Here is a 15,090-nt window from a genome sequence, read left to right as displayed (position 1 = left end):
ATTAGGGATGACGGATGATGAGTAAGAGTATTATAGCATAAGGCATAATACCAAACATACAACAATTACATCAAACTATAACATCAAGCCAAAATCCTAGACAACGTTTGAAGAATTCTCTCCTTCTTCAGATAATAATATACATTGTATGTGATTTCAGAAGATAGCTACATGAACTACAAGGTCCCTTACTAATATCTGCATAAGCTTACGTTTTAGCCAAAAAGCAACCCCTGGAGACCAATAAGATAACAAATTGTAATCATCAAAACTTAAAGAGCGGCAAGATCATCAGCAATCTAGCCATATCTCTATACGTACTAGAAAGGAAAACAGCAGCAAAATGAAATTTCAGATATGCGAACACACAAAGTCTACCCCCTAGGCCGGTTATCATTGACAACGCATTAGCATATAATTCACAGAAATACAAGCACAATAGTTATCAAGATGTTAAGAAAGGTTAATAACTGAGACTGTAGGTAACAGAGATATAAGTCGTATACTAATTAGAGACAACCAAAAGGTCATAAGTGCCACACTCATGAAACTAGAAAACTGAACGTACATCTATGTTGAAAAGAATACTAACTATATCACACAAGCAAGCAGCAAGCATAAAATGTCATAATACAGGACAAAAGACAAACCAAAACAATTGGAACCTGTTTAACAGTATCAAAACTGCTCACATCATAAACATTACATACTGTTAAGAGAAAACATGACTTTTAGGGTCTCAGAAGGTCCTCAAAACCACTTGCGATTAGGCAGTGAGCAGAAGACTAAATAAACACCAAACTGGTGCTATAATATAGCAATTTTACAGTAACAAAATGAATTTTATGCTTCTTTATGACACAAATCTATAATCAACTATAAAATACAATATTAGCAGAAACCAGTTCATGTATACCACCATTTGCAAAGCCTATATCCAAAATTAGCTCAATGAAGAAATGAACCTGATGGAAAGAGGAGACTAATAATCCTTAAAGATTAATCAGAGTGAAAAGCCATCCCACATGCTAAATATGTGTCGATTTTTTTGTTTTCTTAAAAACTGGGGTAACATGTAATAGCTGAAATTTACCTAACTATCAAAGAAAAAGTATCCTAAAATCAAGGGTAGTAATGAAACACGATGTTCAATATGTATCTATATATATATATAAAGTTAGAAAATTCTGAACTTGCAAGTAACCAGTTACATGTAAAAGTGATCAAATCTCTCATAAGAAAACCATAGTTCAATAGTGGGAAAACGACAACCGTCTTGATAGATATACAGAAACATAATTTACATAACCCAATTAAAAACCTTGGGACTCTGAACAAACCTATTTACCCCCTGAGGCAAAGGATGAGATGATCTGTTTGTTTGGTCAGCAGGGTTTGGTGGTATCTGTGTCTGGTTAACCTGGTGCTGTGATTGCTGAGGTTGTTGTTGTTGTTGTTGCTGCATCGAGTTACCTGATTCTTGTGGCTGACCTTGCGTCGGAACTTGCCCCTGAGGTTTATCTTGTAGCTGTGGAGCAACATTCCGTGGTTGATAGAACCTATTTGGCCCAAAATTGTATGATGTCAATTGTTGTATCTTCTGAAGAACTTCCTCAACTGGTGGTGGAGGTCCAGGTAGCTTTGCATGCCTGTACCTACAATCAGGACCATTGGGACAAAATCCCAACTTGTACCTGCAAAATATAACATCATCTGTAAGTAAATAAGCTAACCATACAAAGAATCAACACAATCTCAATCATTGCATAGTGTAAAATCTCTGAGATTTCATAACAATTGTTACATCTCTCTTAGCACCAAGTTCATCAATTCACTAAAAGCCCTAACATCAATAAGAAGTGAAAGTGACATACATATTGCATTCTTTGATGTCTTCATTGGTATGCTTATACACACAATCCTGTTCTCGACATTCACCGTATAACCGGAAAAACCGGCAGATCGGCATACGAGCTTTGTCAAACTGGTGGAGAAATCCACAGGCGTCACCTTTCATACACAGACCTCGAAGCCAGTGTCTGCAAACAGTCTGCCGGAAACTTCGTCCCCTCCCAGCTCCAGCAACCGTCGCGGCTGCGTGATCGTAGCTCGGTGCTACGTGAACAGCGGCGGAGGAAGAGTTTTCAGGCGGAGCAACCGGGACTGAAGCGGAGGACTGAACAGGTCCGGAATCAAGACCGCCTTCGAAATCGAAGCTGAGTCCATCTGCGTCCTCCATTGCGTTTCAATTTTTTCTTTAGAGAGAGATCAACTGGGACGATTTTGAGGTTTCTTCTGATCTTAAATAAATAAATAAAGGTTTAACGAATCAGGCTCGGTTCATCAGTTATATTAGATTGAACCGGTAACTTGGACGACGGTTTCTTGAACCGGTAGTTTTTTTTTTTTTTTTAATTTGTCTGTGTTTTTTGTTTCTTAATGCACTTAACCAAAGTCATCTCGTCTTGTATACAAAGTTAATTATACAAATTCCCCTTCTTAAGATTTCACATTTGCAATATTTATTTCAATTAAATTTATTTTTTTCTAACTTTCAGATTTGTAATACAATACTTAAATATTTATCCCAATCTTAAAAAAATGTGAAACCAAAAAACGATTATACAAATTTCCCTTTTTCAGATCTCATATATGTATTCATTTAAATCTTCAAAAATGTCAAACTAAAACGAAAATAGAAATTTTCTGTTTTTTTAGCTTTCGAATTTGTAATATTTACCTCAATCTTTTAAAAATATTGAACTATAATGGACAAACCAAAAACACTCAAAATATGAGAAATAGTAAAACTAAATGCAGCTCTTACATATAGATCCATCAAGAAGATAAAAACAAAACTTATAATTATAATTATAAAGAGGCAATTATAGAGAAGAAACCTCAAAATCAGAAGAAACCTCAAAATCCACAACATCCTCAGGCGCTTCGATAAAACTAATCTTCTCATGTCTAACATCAAAACACACAATCACTGGATTCTCTTCTCGTTTGGGGGTCCAAGCACCAAAATACACGAAACCATTGATGCTTATTGCTTTAGTTACAGTGTAATAAAAAGGGGTGATAACCCGATTGCGTCTCCAGGAAGATTCTCCTCCTACAACTAGTGTTATAACCTCGTGCACTAGGAAATCAGGTTGCTGGTAAGGATTAGACAACATGGTCAATGCTTTGAATTGATCATCAACAGGATCGTATCCCAAGGATGTGCCTGGCCCTGGTAAGCAAGTGAGTTTCCCCGTGCTAGGGTTACACACAATGAACGGATGACCGGCAGTAATCCCAAGGAAGCCATGGACGGAAACACAGGTGGAGCCGGAGCAGCTAGTCAAGGTCACGGAAGGTATTGTCATATGGAGATTGGTTGCCAAAGATGAAGATTCCCTTCCCTTGTGTGAAGACGAGAAGATAAACAAACGCTTGTCTATGGCTGATTGACCACCATTACTGAAAGAGATTAAAAACCGCGATTGCGTCATAGAGGACATAGCGTAGTAGGAATCGACGAAACTCTGGCTTCGGATGATGGAAGACCACATCTTTGACACGCATTGGAACTTCACAAGAGACTTGGCCGGCAGTCTACTCAGTATATCAATCTCTAGGTCAAGAGGAAGCATATCTATCTTACTTGAGCTAGTGGCTTTCTCAGTTTTACAATCTCGCTCATTAGATTGAACAGGAATCGAAGCTACCTTACTTGAGTTAGTGGATTTCTCAGTGTTACGATATCGCTCCTTGGATTGAAGAGGGATCGAATCTAACTTACTTGAGCTTGTGGCTTTCTCAGTGTTACGATATCGCTCCTTGTATTGAAGAGGGATCGAATCCAACTTACTTGAGCTGCTGCAGAACCTATCCTTCTCATCGTCTCTGTAATTCACACACAGACATCGAAGCCAATGTCTATAGACAGTCTTTCGGAAACTTCGTCCCCTCCCAGCTCCAACCGCCGTCGAAGCGGAATCATCGTAGCTCGGAGCTACATTAATAGCGGCGGAGGAAGAGGTTTCAGGCAGAGCAACCGGGACTGAAGAAGCGGTGGGATGAACAGGTCCAGAATCGAGACTGCCTTCGAAGTCGAAGCGGAGTCTATTAGCATCGTTAAGGTTTCAATTTTTTTTGCTAGGGGTTTGAAAGAAACGAACAGAGAGAGAGAGATCAATCGGAGAATATAAAGGTTTAACGAATCCGGCTCGGTTCGTTGGTTAATATTAGATTGAAGCGGTAACTTGGACGGTTTATTGAACCGGTAATTTAAGAAAATTTAATCTCAAACGAATCAGTTCTTCTGTGTATCAAATTGTTTTAACAAAGGTTTTGTATCACCAGCAATTTTTCGTCAAGAGCAGCAGCAAAAAATAATTATATAAAAACACATTTCTAATTTCATAATTATTAAACAAAAAATGATTTACGAATTTAAATCAATCGATTATTCAATCCAACGTCTCATTCAAAATTTCTACAACATATATAAAAAAATTTCTATAAGATGATCTCGACGACCAAAAATCACATTATACATAACATGATGACATGAGTGTTATAAGAACAAACCATTTGTCAAATAAGCTCAAAACCGTTTTCTAATTCACTTAGGGGGTGTATTGGAACTGGAATTTTGGAAGATTTTGGGGTTTTGTTAAAATCACATATTATTCAAATTAGGATTTTAAAATCTGTTCTCAAATTCCATGTTATTGGAAATGAAATTTATGTAAAATCATCCAAAATCATTCAAAATACCCTGCTATTCGATTAAGTATTTTTAAAAGTCATATCAAATCTACTGTTATTCAAATTAAATAAATAATTTTCAAAAAAATACTGAAACAATCTTTAGAACAAAAGGGATCGGATTTGTCTTACTTGCGATGTTGCACAACCTGTCCTTCTCATCGTTCCTGCGTTTCATGGCGGCTCCGGACGAAACTCTGAAATTCCACTCGGGGAAGACCACAAAGGAGTGATTCCTTTCTATTCTTTTTTTTTTTGACTTTTTATTTTTCCCCCCTTGGGGTCTTCTTCCTTCAAAAGGAGTTACCCATGCTTGCTTGTGTGACCGTAAACGAAGCCCAAATGAAATTCAAATTGCCAAGAGATGAGTCAGTTCGACATACAAATTATGTTTTGACTATCTAATAATAATATTCACATCGGGTGAAAATAATCCACGTAATCTTTGAAGATTTATCATGAACAGGAAAAAAGAAAAGAAAAAGGAATTGAACCCTCAAAATAAAGAAACGGCTGGGATATAAACCCTAGTTTTGTTTTTTTTCTCTCTCTTAAAGTTATATTAAACCCTAGTATCAAACAACAAGAAAACAACAATGAAAGGTTTGCTCCCCCGATCTTGAGTATATCTCCTCTGCTTAGAACTTCCTTTGCCTAGTCGAATCTACAGTTTGTTTTTGGTAGGCGCCATGAAACGCGAGAAGAGACAACATATTGAGGCAGATGATCCCATCCCTCTTGACCTAGAGGAGGCTATACTCACTAGATTGCTTGCCAAGTCTCTTATGAAGTTCCTATGCATGTCAAAGATGTGGTATTCCATCATCCGAAACCAAAGGTTCATCAATTCTTACTACGCTATGTCCTCCACGATCCGATCGCGGTTTACAATCGCTTTCTGCTGCGGTTCACAAGCCAAATTTGATGACTGGCGTTTGTTTGTCTTCTCGTCTTCCTACGATGATGAGAAATATTCTTCTTTTGCAACCACTCTCCATATGACAATACCTTCAGTGAGCTTGTGTAGCGCCTCCGCCTGTCTTTCTGTCCATGGCTTAATCGGTTGTACTATTAGTGGTCCGTTCATTGTCTGTAACCCCAACACCAACAAATACACTATCCTACCATGTGCTGGGCCACGCACATTCTTGGGATACGATCCTGTTGGAGATCAATTTAAAGCATTGACCATGTTGTCGTGTCCTCCTCCTCCTCAGCCTCATGGTTTTCTAGTGTACGAGGTTTCAACACTTGGAGGAGGAGAATCTTCATGGACACGCAATAAGTTCACCAGCCCGCCTCACTTCACTGTTACCAACTCACAATATATCAATGGTTTCGTGTATTATGGTGCTTGGACCCCAACCCGAACTACAAATCCGGTGATTGTGTGTTTTGATGTTAGATATGAGAGGCTGAGCTTTATCAAAGCACCTATGGCTGTTGTTTGCTGGGAGGGTGAATCTATTCTCATAGAATACAGAGGCAAGTTAGCTTCAATTGCAAGACACCCTTATGTAAAGGTATAGAGACCACACAATTCAAACAACCCGCTTGGAAATGCGCCAAGCAAACGCTTTTATTCAATCTTATAAAAACTTCCGTTTGTTACAAGAAATGAACCTAAGCCTACTCTCCATTCTATCTAGCACAACACCCTGTGTAGATCTAAAAGAGTAAAACAACACACTCACCTTCTAAGCCTTTTTGAGAATGCTTGAAGGTTTACATATCTCACAACTTTATCCCCACGAGTGCTGGCTCTTTTTGCGGCTAGTCCTCGTCACTTTATAACCCCACAAACGATCTCTAACCTAGATCTTTGTGTATCCTAACTAAAAGGAAATATTCCTTGTTCTTAGGAAATATACTTCCTTATCTCTTCTAAGAAAATATACTCTCAATAACTTCGAGTATATCTTGATCTCTTCTTCCTTCCTTCTCACGCATCTTGTCACGCGTTCCACAATCTTTCTCCACGTCAGCACATCACGCCACATCAGCATATCAGCACTCTGAGACACTTCGCAGGCTCCTGTCACCTTCAGAGCTCTGATGCACTTTCAATCTCCCCCTTTTTGACTGAATCTTGCCACACAAGTACCCACTGCATCAAACCTGAAAATTCACAGACAACAACACCCAAGACACAAACACAACCGTACCAGCAAAAAAATTACAGCACTCAGAAACCCAGACGGTTAACGATAAAGACTTATTAAGATAAATTGTATCAGCACACAAAAACCAAAACAAGACTAAAAAGAAACAAGTCTTAAGTTTTAACAGGGAGAGAATAAAAATAAGAGCAAAATAAACAACAGCTCCCCCATAGTCCAAACTTCCCCTCAAGCTTCATAATCAGACTCATATCCCCCTGCTTGTTTGGCACAGATGAGTCAAATATCAATAGGACAAGGCACAAGTTAAGACCAGAACCAAGGAGAGAAACTAGTTACCAGCGTCCAAGGCGTCTTTCAGGATCTTAATTGCCAACCGGATGGCTTTGCGCTCTGCAGACGAACCACTTCGAGAAACAGTCTCAGCAGGAACTGATGCCGTCTTCTTCCCCTTGGTCTTCTTTGCGTCGTGAGACCGAAGACTTGGAACAGGTCGCTGAGCCGTCAACAACTGGTAGATGATGCTGGGAAAAGGCAACCAAAAGCCTGACTGAGCTTGCAGCCCCAACTGCATGATCTGTTCATAAATCATCCGTCCAAAGTCGAATGGAATCCCATGCATGATCATGTAGATCACCAGAGCCCTGTTTGCCGAGATATACCCCGTGTTCACTGTTGGAGACCAATTGCTACAGCAGATCCGATGTAGATCCTTGATGACAGTATTCTTGATTGTCGTGGACACCAGCTGCTTGCAGAACTTGACCTTTCCATCAGAGAGAAAGAGAGCAAGATCCTCCTCCAGAATTGCAGCTGTCTGGAACCGTTGTTCACGCACATCGACTGATTGCAGACCAAACAAAGCATTGATACGACTCGGAGAGAAGTCGTAGACCCAATCACGGACAAGCACCTCGACAGACTCCCCCTCAACTTTGACCGTCGGAAGATTCGCCCAGAATTCATAGACCACATTCGAATAGTAGGACCCAATTTGTGTGATAGTTTTGAGCAGCCCAACTTTATCTATGAATTCCCTAGCCTTATCAGCAACTTCTAGTGAGTAACAGACCTCTGGAGCGAGCGTTCGAGAGGCAAAGACCCATACCGTCGTGCAACTTATGAGGAGATGAACCGTTTGGCATCGAAGTCCTTTGAAGAGGCACCCCGAGACACGGTGGAGGTGCCCTTATCCCTGGGAAGAGATGGACGCTTGGAGTCACAGCTGTCGAGATCAGCAGGCGGTTGTCTTTTACGTAGACGCGAAGAGACTCCCTGAGGCGATAGAATAGGTACATGCACATCACCGATAAGATCTACCACTGGAATCGGGATGACACCTCTCTCGGTGGAGAAGACAAAGAGTCGCATGTCTCATGATTCCCGTGAGAAGGTGAAGGAATTGGATCCTCCCGAGCCGGAGTTGCAGTGGCGGACTCATCGCGGGGCTGGTAAATCACCATGGCTGTTGCGGGATCGATCAGAGCGTGTGGAGTTGGCGGAGGCAACGAAGATGGTGGAGTGTGGAGCTCCTCATCGGAACTGGAATCATAGTGAAAGCCACTAAAGACTGACTTCATGATGCTTAGAGGATTGATCGACAAGAGAGGAAAAAGATGATTAGAAGTTTAATCGACACAGGATTGAAATCGCAGAGGTGATGAGGAAAACGCCAAAACCCTAGCCGCTTCTCTTTATACACACCCGTGAGTCTCAATGGGCTGCACAATCTCGGCCCAAGCGTTAAAAACATCCTAAAAACACTCAATTAAACATCAGTGTACACCACACCTATTTCCTTTTTTGACTGCATTCATTCGTCACTTCATTTAATCACAATTAATGACAATGTATGAATAAACAGCATTCATTTCCTTTTAAGACCAAATTTTATCACATTCATGAAACAGAACACAGATGCTCACAACCACTAATGATAAACTCTAAGGGACCCAGATCGAGAATTAAACACACATGAGCATAAAACAAAGATACCAAAACAGAACACTAACCAGGCCTTTGTCGTGTCAGCCACTTGTTCAGAACCTTTACTAGGAACTATCACAACCTCTTGAATTGTCGAAGAACAGAGGACTGTTGCATGTGGGTAGTCTTTCACACTGGCATGCCTTTAGTCTTCAGTCCATTCTAACATGTTAAGGCAGCTGGAGATCATCTCTTTGAAGAGCACACATTTTTTTTTGTTTTTCTTTGTTTTGTTTTGTTTTGTTTTTTTTTTAATTTCTCCAAACAGCCTTATGATGACTGCTTCAGCATCTTGAGCTTCAGTGACATCATTTGATTTTGTCAGTCACTGATTCTAAGCTTGTCATTCCCCAGGTCATTGAACCTCAGAATGCATGTGCATGTCTCTTCACAGCTCTTTGACCTCCTTAAATCATGACAACGTTTAATAGGATGGACAGACCGGCATGACAGACAGCTATTTCCCACATATTTCAGAATGTTGATCTTCTATATATTCCAGGATTTCCATGATCTGTCCTAGCTCCAGTTCCTGTTTTAGACCAACACAACTCAGAGAAAAAGTTAGAGTTCGCAGACACCGAAAGACTTCCTCAGATTTGTGAATCCGTTGAAGTCCAAAGGCTTAGTAAACAAATCAGCCAGCTGAAAGTCGGTGCTCACATGGTCTATCTCAATCAGTTTCGCCTCAACTAGTTCACGAACAAAGTGGTGTCTAATATCTATGTGTTTAGTTCTAGAATGCTGGACAAGATTGTTAGAGATGTTTATTGCACTCAAATTATCACAATGAATCAACAGAGTATCAGAATCCATACCATAGTCGGAGGACATTTGACGCATCCACAAGAGCTGTGTACAACAGCTTCCCAAGGCAATGTATTCAGCCTCAGCGGTTGATAGTGAGACACTGTTCTGCTTCTTGTTGTGCCATGATATCAGGTTGTTGCCCATAAAGAAGCATCCTCCACTTGTACTTCGACGATCATCCACAGAACCTGCCCAATCAGCATCGCAGTATCCGCTCAGACTGGTATTGGTATCCTTGGTGAAGACAATCAAAAGTTCACTATCCCTTTGACGTATTTGATGATCTTCTTGACTGCTAGTAAGTGGGACATCTTAGGCTTGGCCTGGTACCGTGCGCATATCCCTACTGACAAACATATATCAGGACGACTTACTGTCAGATAAAGCAAACTTCCAATCATACCTCTGTATAGTCGCTCATCCACATCCTCTCCTCCCTCATCTTTTGAAAGCTTGTCATTGACCCCCATAGGAACTTTTGCTTCTTTACTTTTCCCTAAACCAAACCGCTGTACCAAATCTTTGGCATAGGTACTTTGAGACACAAAGATCCCATCAGCAGATTGTTCCACTTGGAACCCCAAAAAGTATTTCAGCTCTCCCACCATACTCATCTCAAATTCCTGTGACATGCTTTTCACAAACCTTTGCACCAGAGGTTGAAGGTAGAACCAAAGATGATGTCATCCGCATAGATCTGAACAAACATCAGCGTGTAGTCACTGTTGAGAACAAACAGCGTTTTGTCTACACTTCCATGAACGTAGCCTTGATCCAGAAGAAATGTAGTCAACCTCTCATACCATGCTCTCAGAGCCTGCTTGAGACCATATAGCGCTTTTTTCAGCCGGTACACATGCTCAGGATGTTGTGGATTCTCAAAGCCTTTTGGTTGTTCCACAAACACCTCTTCTTGTAATATGCCATTCAGAAAGGCACTTTTGACATCCATCTGATGTAATGTGAACTTGAGAGCACATGACATACCGAACATAAATCTGATTGATTCTAACCTCGCTACTGGGGCAAAGGTCTCATCAAAGTCAATTCCTTCGACTTGAGAGTAACCTTGAGCCACCAGTCTTGCTTTGTTTCTCACGATGCACCCACTGGCATCACTCTTATTCTTGAAGATCCACTTTGTTCCCACTACATTGACATTAGCAGGTCGTTTAGTGAGTTCTCACACATTGCTGCGCTCAAATTGTTCTAGCTCATCTTGCATCGCAGCGACCCAGAACTCATCTCGAAGTGCCTCTTTGTGATTTTTGGCTCCATAGTTGAAACAAAACATGCGAATTGAACGATCTCAGAGTCCTGAGAGACAGTGTCAGGAACCACAACCTTCTGTTTCTTTCCAGCCAGTTGAGCAAAATCAATCTGTTTGCCTCTGGTAACTCTACCCCCCTGAATCGCACCGATAACATCGCCTGGGGAATGATGCCGATGAACTTAAGAAGATGGAGTAAGAGCATCTGGTGACACCACAAGGCTGGTAGGGTCACTATGGGTGTTAGACCCTTGCTCGTGCTTCTCATCATCAATTACCAGATCTTTATCGGAGATAACAGGTACCATATCAACTCGTTGAAAAGTAATATCATCAAAGACAACATTTACCATTTCTTGAACTGATCTTGTGCGTTTGTTGTAGACACGGAAAGCAGTGATGTGTCCTGAATAACCAAGGAAGATCCCTTCATCACTCTTTGAGTCAAACTTACCCAACTGATCCTTGTCATTCAGAATGTAGCATAGACTGCCAAACACATGAAAGTAGCTTACTGTTGGAGACTTTCCTTTCCATAATTCATAGGGAGTCTTGCAGGTCCCTGGTTGAACATACACACGATTGATGATGTAACAGGCGGTGTTAACTGCCTTATCCCAGAAATGATGAGGAACCTGATCACCACGCAGCATAGCTCGTGCCATTTCTTGCATTGTTCTGTTCTTTCGTTCGACAACACCATTCTGCTCTGGGGTTCTTGGAGCAGATTACTGATGAACAATGCCCTGATGCCCGCAGAATTGATCAAACTTGTCATTCTGAAACTCTCCTCCATGATCACTTTGAATAGTTTGGATAGAACATTATTCACTCTTAATCTGCAGGGCAAGTATGCGAAAGCATTCAAGAGCATCCGATTTTTCACGCAGAAATCGCACCCAGGTGTAACGAGTGAAATCGTCAACCATGACAAAGATGAACCGTAGCCGAGATATGCTTTGAACTTGTATTGGACCCATCATATCCATATGTACTAGCTGAAGTGCATGACTAGTTCGAATGTCTGCCACTGGCCCATGAGACGCCTTGACTTGCTTGCCCTTGTTGCAATGACCACATATGAAATGCGGGTCACCCTTCAGCTTAGGAATTCCACGAACAACTTCTTGATTTGCCAATTTTATCATTGTGCGAATATTAAGGTGACCGAGTTTTTGATGCCACAGCTCTGTGTCCAACTCAGTAGTCGTGTTGAAACACTGCATTGATGATTTCCACATGTAACAGTTATTACCAGATCTCCTGCCTCTGAGTCGCACTGATCCTTGTTGATCAACAGCCTTGCACCCCTTCTTGGTAAATGTGACATCCAGGCCTTCATCACACAACTGGCTAATACTTATCAGATTCGCCTTCAACCCTTCGACCAAGAAAACATCCTTAAGATGTGGTTGAGATTCACCACTAGTTGTACCCTTTCCTCGGATTGTTCCCTTTCCTCCATCACCAAAAGTAACTCTTCCTCCAGCAACATCTTCTAAATGAGATAGATTGTCAAGGGCACCGGTCATATGCCTGGAGCATTCACTGTCGAAGTACCACTTGGCCTGATCAACCTCTGTTCTTTCCGCTGTGAATGCCACCTGACAGTAGAGATCATCTTTCCTGACATATCCTTGAGTGTTTCTTCTCACAGCTGGATAAAGCATCCACTGTCAAAGTACCTTTTTGGCCTGATCAACCTCTGTTCTTTCCGCTGTGAATGCCACCTGACAGTAGAGATCATCTTTCCTGACATATCCCTGAGTGTTTCTTCTCACAGCTGGATAAAACTCACCACGTTGCACCAGGCGAGACACACGATTCTGAAATTGATAGCATTGGGCTTTATAGTGAGTTAGATGTCCACAGTACCAACATCCTCTTCTTCTACTAAGCTAAACAGGTCTTTGAGTCGTCTGCTGAAACCCACTGGAGGCATATGGCGGTCTTGTAGACAAATCAGGCTGCATCCTCATCCTTGGGATTCTTGGATTCTGCTTCACATAATGCTGATCATATGGTCTAGTCGTTGTAGAGAATTTCTTCTCGTTCAGTCTGGGTTCAGACCCCATCCCTTTGACAAACTGGGTGGTCGTGTTAGTGTTTGTTCCTTGATAACCCAAACCCCACTTCAGATTGCTTGATCTTCTAGCATTAAGCAGTGTATCCAGATCTTTGGTTCCCTTATTCAGCATTCTGATATTCTTCAGCTGTTCTTCTAACTGCTTCTCAAGACGCAGAGTCTTAGCCTTCTCTTCACTTAGTTCTTTAGTGATCATTGCAATATGCAGTTGCAAAGTATCCCTTTCAGAAGTCAACTGGGTGTTGTCTTGGGTATTCTGTAACACTGTCTTGATGAGAAGTTCTATCTGATCTTCTACCGACAAATCAGCCTCCTGTCCATCTGAATCAGATTCAACCTTCTCATCTATGTCTTTGTTTTCTAACACCACCTCATCTTCTTCGTCTTCCTCAATGACACCCAGCAGTGCCACGAAGCTGTTCAGAACCTCTCCTTTGCTGACTTCTTCATCTGAGTCACTTTCGCTCCAAGTAATGTAAGACTTCTGCTTGTTCTCACGTGAAGGACAATCAAACTTAGTGTGACCATAACCCTTACACCCATAGCACTGCAGAGAACTCTTACGTTTGTTGTTTGTACATTCAGACTTGTAATGTCCAAAACCCTCACACTCAGCACACTGTCGCTCTTGCTTGTCACTCTTCCTGATCTCCTTATCAGTATCAGATTTTATAAGCGATGTGGTTCCCTTCCGCTGACCCCTTTCCATCTTGCGAATGTACTTCTTAACCAACAAGCCCACTTTTTCTTCATCAACAACCGCCTAAGACTCTGCAAGATTCTGTTCTTCTATGGCTTTGAGGGCAAAAGACTTCTCATTCATCTTTTCTTTCTTCTTTAGCTGTATCTCAAACGCTTGCATCATTCCAACCACCTGATTGTACTTGAGCTCATCAGAATTCAGGGACACATCTATAGTAGACCTGTGTGGTTGAAACTTGTCAGGCAGACTTCTGAGGAATTTCTTCACAAGCTTCTTGTCCTTATACCGTTTACCCAAGACTACAACTTCTTGCGCAATACCACTCAACCGACTGCTGTAATCAGCAAATGACTCAGTTTCAGACATGTGCAAGTTTTCGAAATCTGATGCAAGATTGTCCAGCCTTGTACGTTTGACCCTACTTGTGCCCTCAAAAGTGACTACTAGAATATCCCATGCTTCCTTGGCGGCTCCACATCCTTGAACTTGATTGAAGATATCCCTAGGCAGGGACTTGAAAATAACTGACAATGCCTGTGAGTTGTGTTTAGACTCCGCTTTTTCTTCTGCTGTCCATTTTTTCCTGTGCTTAGGAACCATTTCTCCTTCCTCATTCTTCTCCGTAGGATGTGACCAACCATCTTCCACCGCAAACCAAGCTTCCATGTCGATGCTTGAGATGGCCTTCTTGATTGACACTTTCCAAAAACCAAAGCACTCAGGATCGAGTTTCAATGGTGATTGAACCGCAACAAAATCCAGTGATTTCTCCATACCCTTGTCGCAAGATCTCACCTGTTGAAAAAGGATATCAGAACTTTTTATCAGGTGTCCACTCTGATACCAAATGTAAAGGTATAGAGACCACACAATTCAAACAACCCGCTTGAAAACGCGCCAAGCAAACACTTTTATTCAATCTTATAAAAACTTCCGTTTGTTACAAGAAATGAACCTAAGCCTACTCTCCTGTCTATCTAGCACAACACCCTGTGTAGATCTAAAAGAGTAAAACAACACACTCACCTTCTAAGCCTTTTTGAGAATGCTTGAAGGTTTACAAATCTCACAACTTTATCCCCACGAGTGCTAGCTCTTTTTGCGGCTAGCTCTCGTCACTTTATAACCCCATAAACGATGTCTAACCTAGATCTTTGTGTATCCTAACTAAAAGGAAATATTCCTTGTTCCTAGGAAATATCCTTCCTTATCTCTTCTAAGAAAATATACTCTCAATAACTTCGAGTATATCTTGATCTCTTCTTCCTTCCTTCTCACGCATCTTGTCACGCGTTCCAAAATCTTTCTCCACGTCAGCACATCACGTCACGTCAGCATATCAGCACTCTGAGAC

At 41.3% G+C, this 15,090-nt stretch overlaps 4 protein-coding genes across 4 annotated transcripts in view; 1 reads left to right on the top strand and 3 right to left on the bottom strand.

Moving 5' to 3' along the window:
* The window catches only part of LOC104741644 (30-kDa cleavage and polyadenylation specificity factor 30-like), a 2,988-nt gene extending 697 nt beyond the window's left edge, over nt 1–2,291 (bottom strand). Inside the window, exons 1-2 of the mRNA XM_010462536.2 lie at nt 1,875–2,291; nt 1,305–1,694 (exon numbers count right to left, since the gene is read on the bottom strand). Coding sequence (XP_010460838.2) covers nt 1,305–1,694; nt 1,875–2,239 — 755 coding nt within the window. The 5' untranslated portion in view covers nt 2,240–2,291. The remainder of the gene's footprint in view (nt 1–1,304; nt 1,695–1,874) is intronic.
* LOC104743648 (F-box protein At1g30790-like) lies at nt 2,886–4,939 on the bottom strand. Its single transcript, XM_010464703.1, has 2 exons — nt 4,894–4,939; nt 2,886–4,093 (listed from the first exon to the last, which is right to left on the bottom strand). The coding sequence occupies exons 1-2, from the start codon at nt 4,937–4,939 to the stop codon at nt 2,886–2,888; spliced, it is 1,254 nt and encodes a 417-aa protein (XP_010463005.1).
* On the top strand, nt 5,451–6,290 carry LOC104743647 (F-box protein At1g30790-like). The gene has a single exon (XM_010464702.1). The coding sequence runs from the start codon at nt 5,451–5,453 to the stop codon at nt 6,288–6,290; it is 840 nt and encodes a 279-aa protein (XP_010463004.1).
* Nucleotides 11,772–13,742, bottom strand: LOC104743646. The gene is made up of 3 exons (XM_010464700.1): nt 12,852–13,742; nt 12,633–12,773; nt 11,772–12,551 (listed from the first exon to the last, which is right to left on the bottom strand). Exons 1-3 carry the CDS (start codon nt 13,740–13,742, stop codon nt 11,772–11,774), a joined length of 1,812 nt encoding a protein of 603 aa, XP_010463002.1.

The sequence above is a fragment of the Camelina sativa genome, chromosome 14, assembly GCF_000633955.1.
Source record: "Camelina sativa cultivar DH55 chromosome 14, Cs, whole genome shotgun sequence".
NCBI lineage: Eukaryota > Viridiplantae > Streptophyta > Magnoliopsida > Brassicales > Brassicaceae > Camelina > Camelina sativa.
The sequence above is the reverse complement of the archived record's forward strand: the minus strand, read 5'-3'. Positions and strand labels throughout refer to the sequence as shown.

Coding starts and splice junctions, on each gene's coding strand:
- LOC104743648 (XM_010464703.1), bottom strand. CDS start 4,939: ATGAAACGCAGGAACGATGAGAAGGACAGGTTGTGCAACATCGCAA. Junction 4,094..4,893: donor CAGGTTGTGCAACATCGCAA/GTAAGACAAATC, acceptor TCGACTTCGAAG/GCAGTCTCGATTCTGGACCT.
- LOC104743647 (XM_010464702.1), top strand. CDS start 5,451: ATGAAACGCGAGAAGAGACAACATATTGAGGCAGATGATCCCATCCCT.
- LOC104743646 (XM_010464700.1), bottom strand. CDS start 13,742: ATGGAAAGGGGTCAGCGGAAGGGAACCACATCGCTTATAAAATCTGAT. Junction 12,774..12,851: donor AGCAGACGACTCAAAGACCT/GTTTAGCTTAGT, acceptor TATCAATTTCAG/AATCGTGTGTCTCGCCTGGT. Junction 12,552..12,632: donor AGGTTGATCAGGCCAAAAAG/GTACTTTGACAG, acceptor CTCTACTGTCAG/GTGGCATTCACAGCGGAAAG.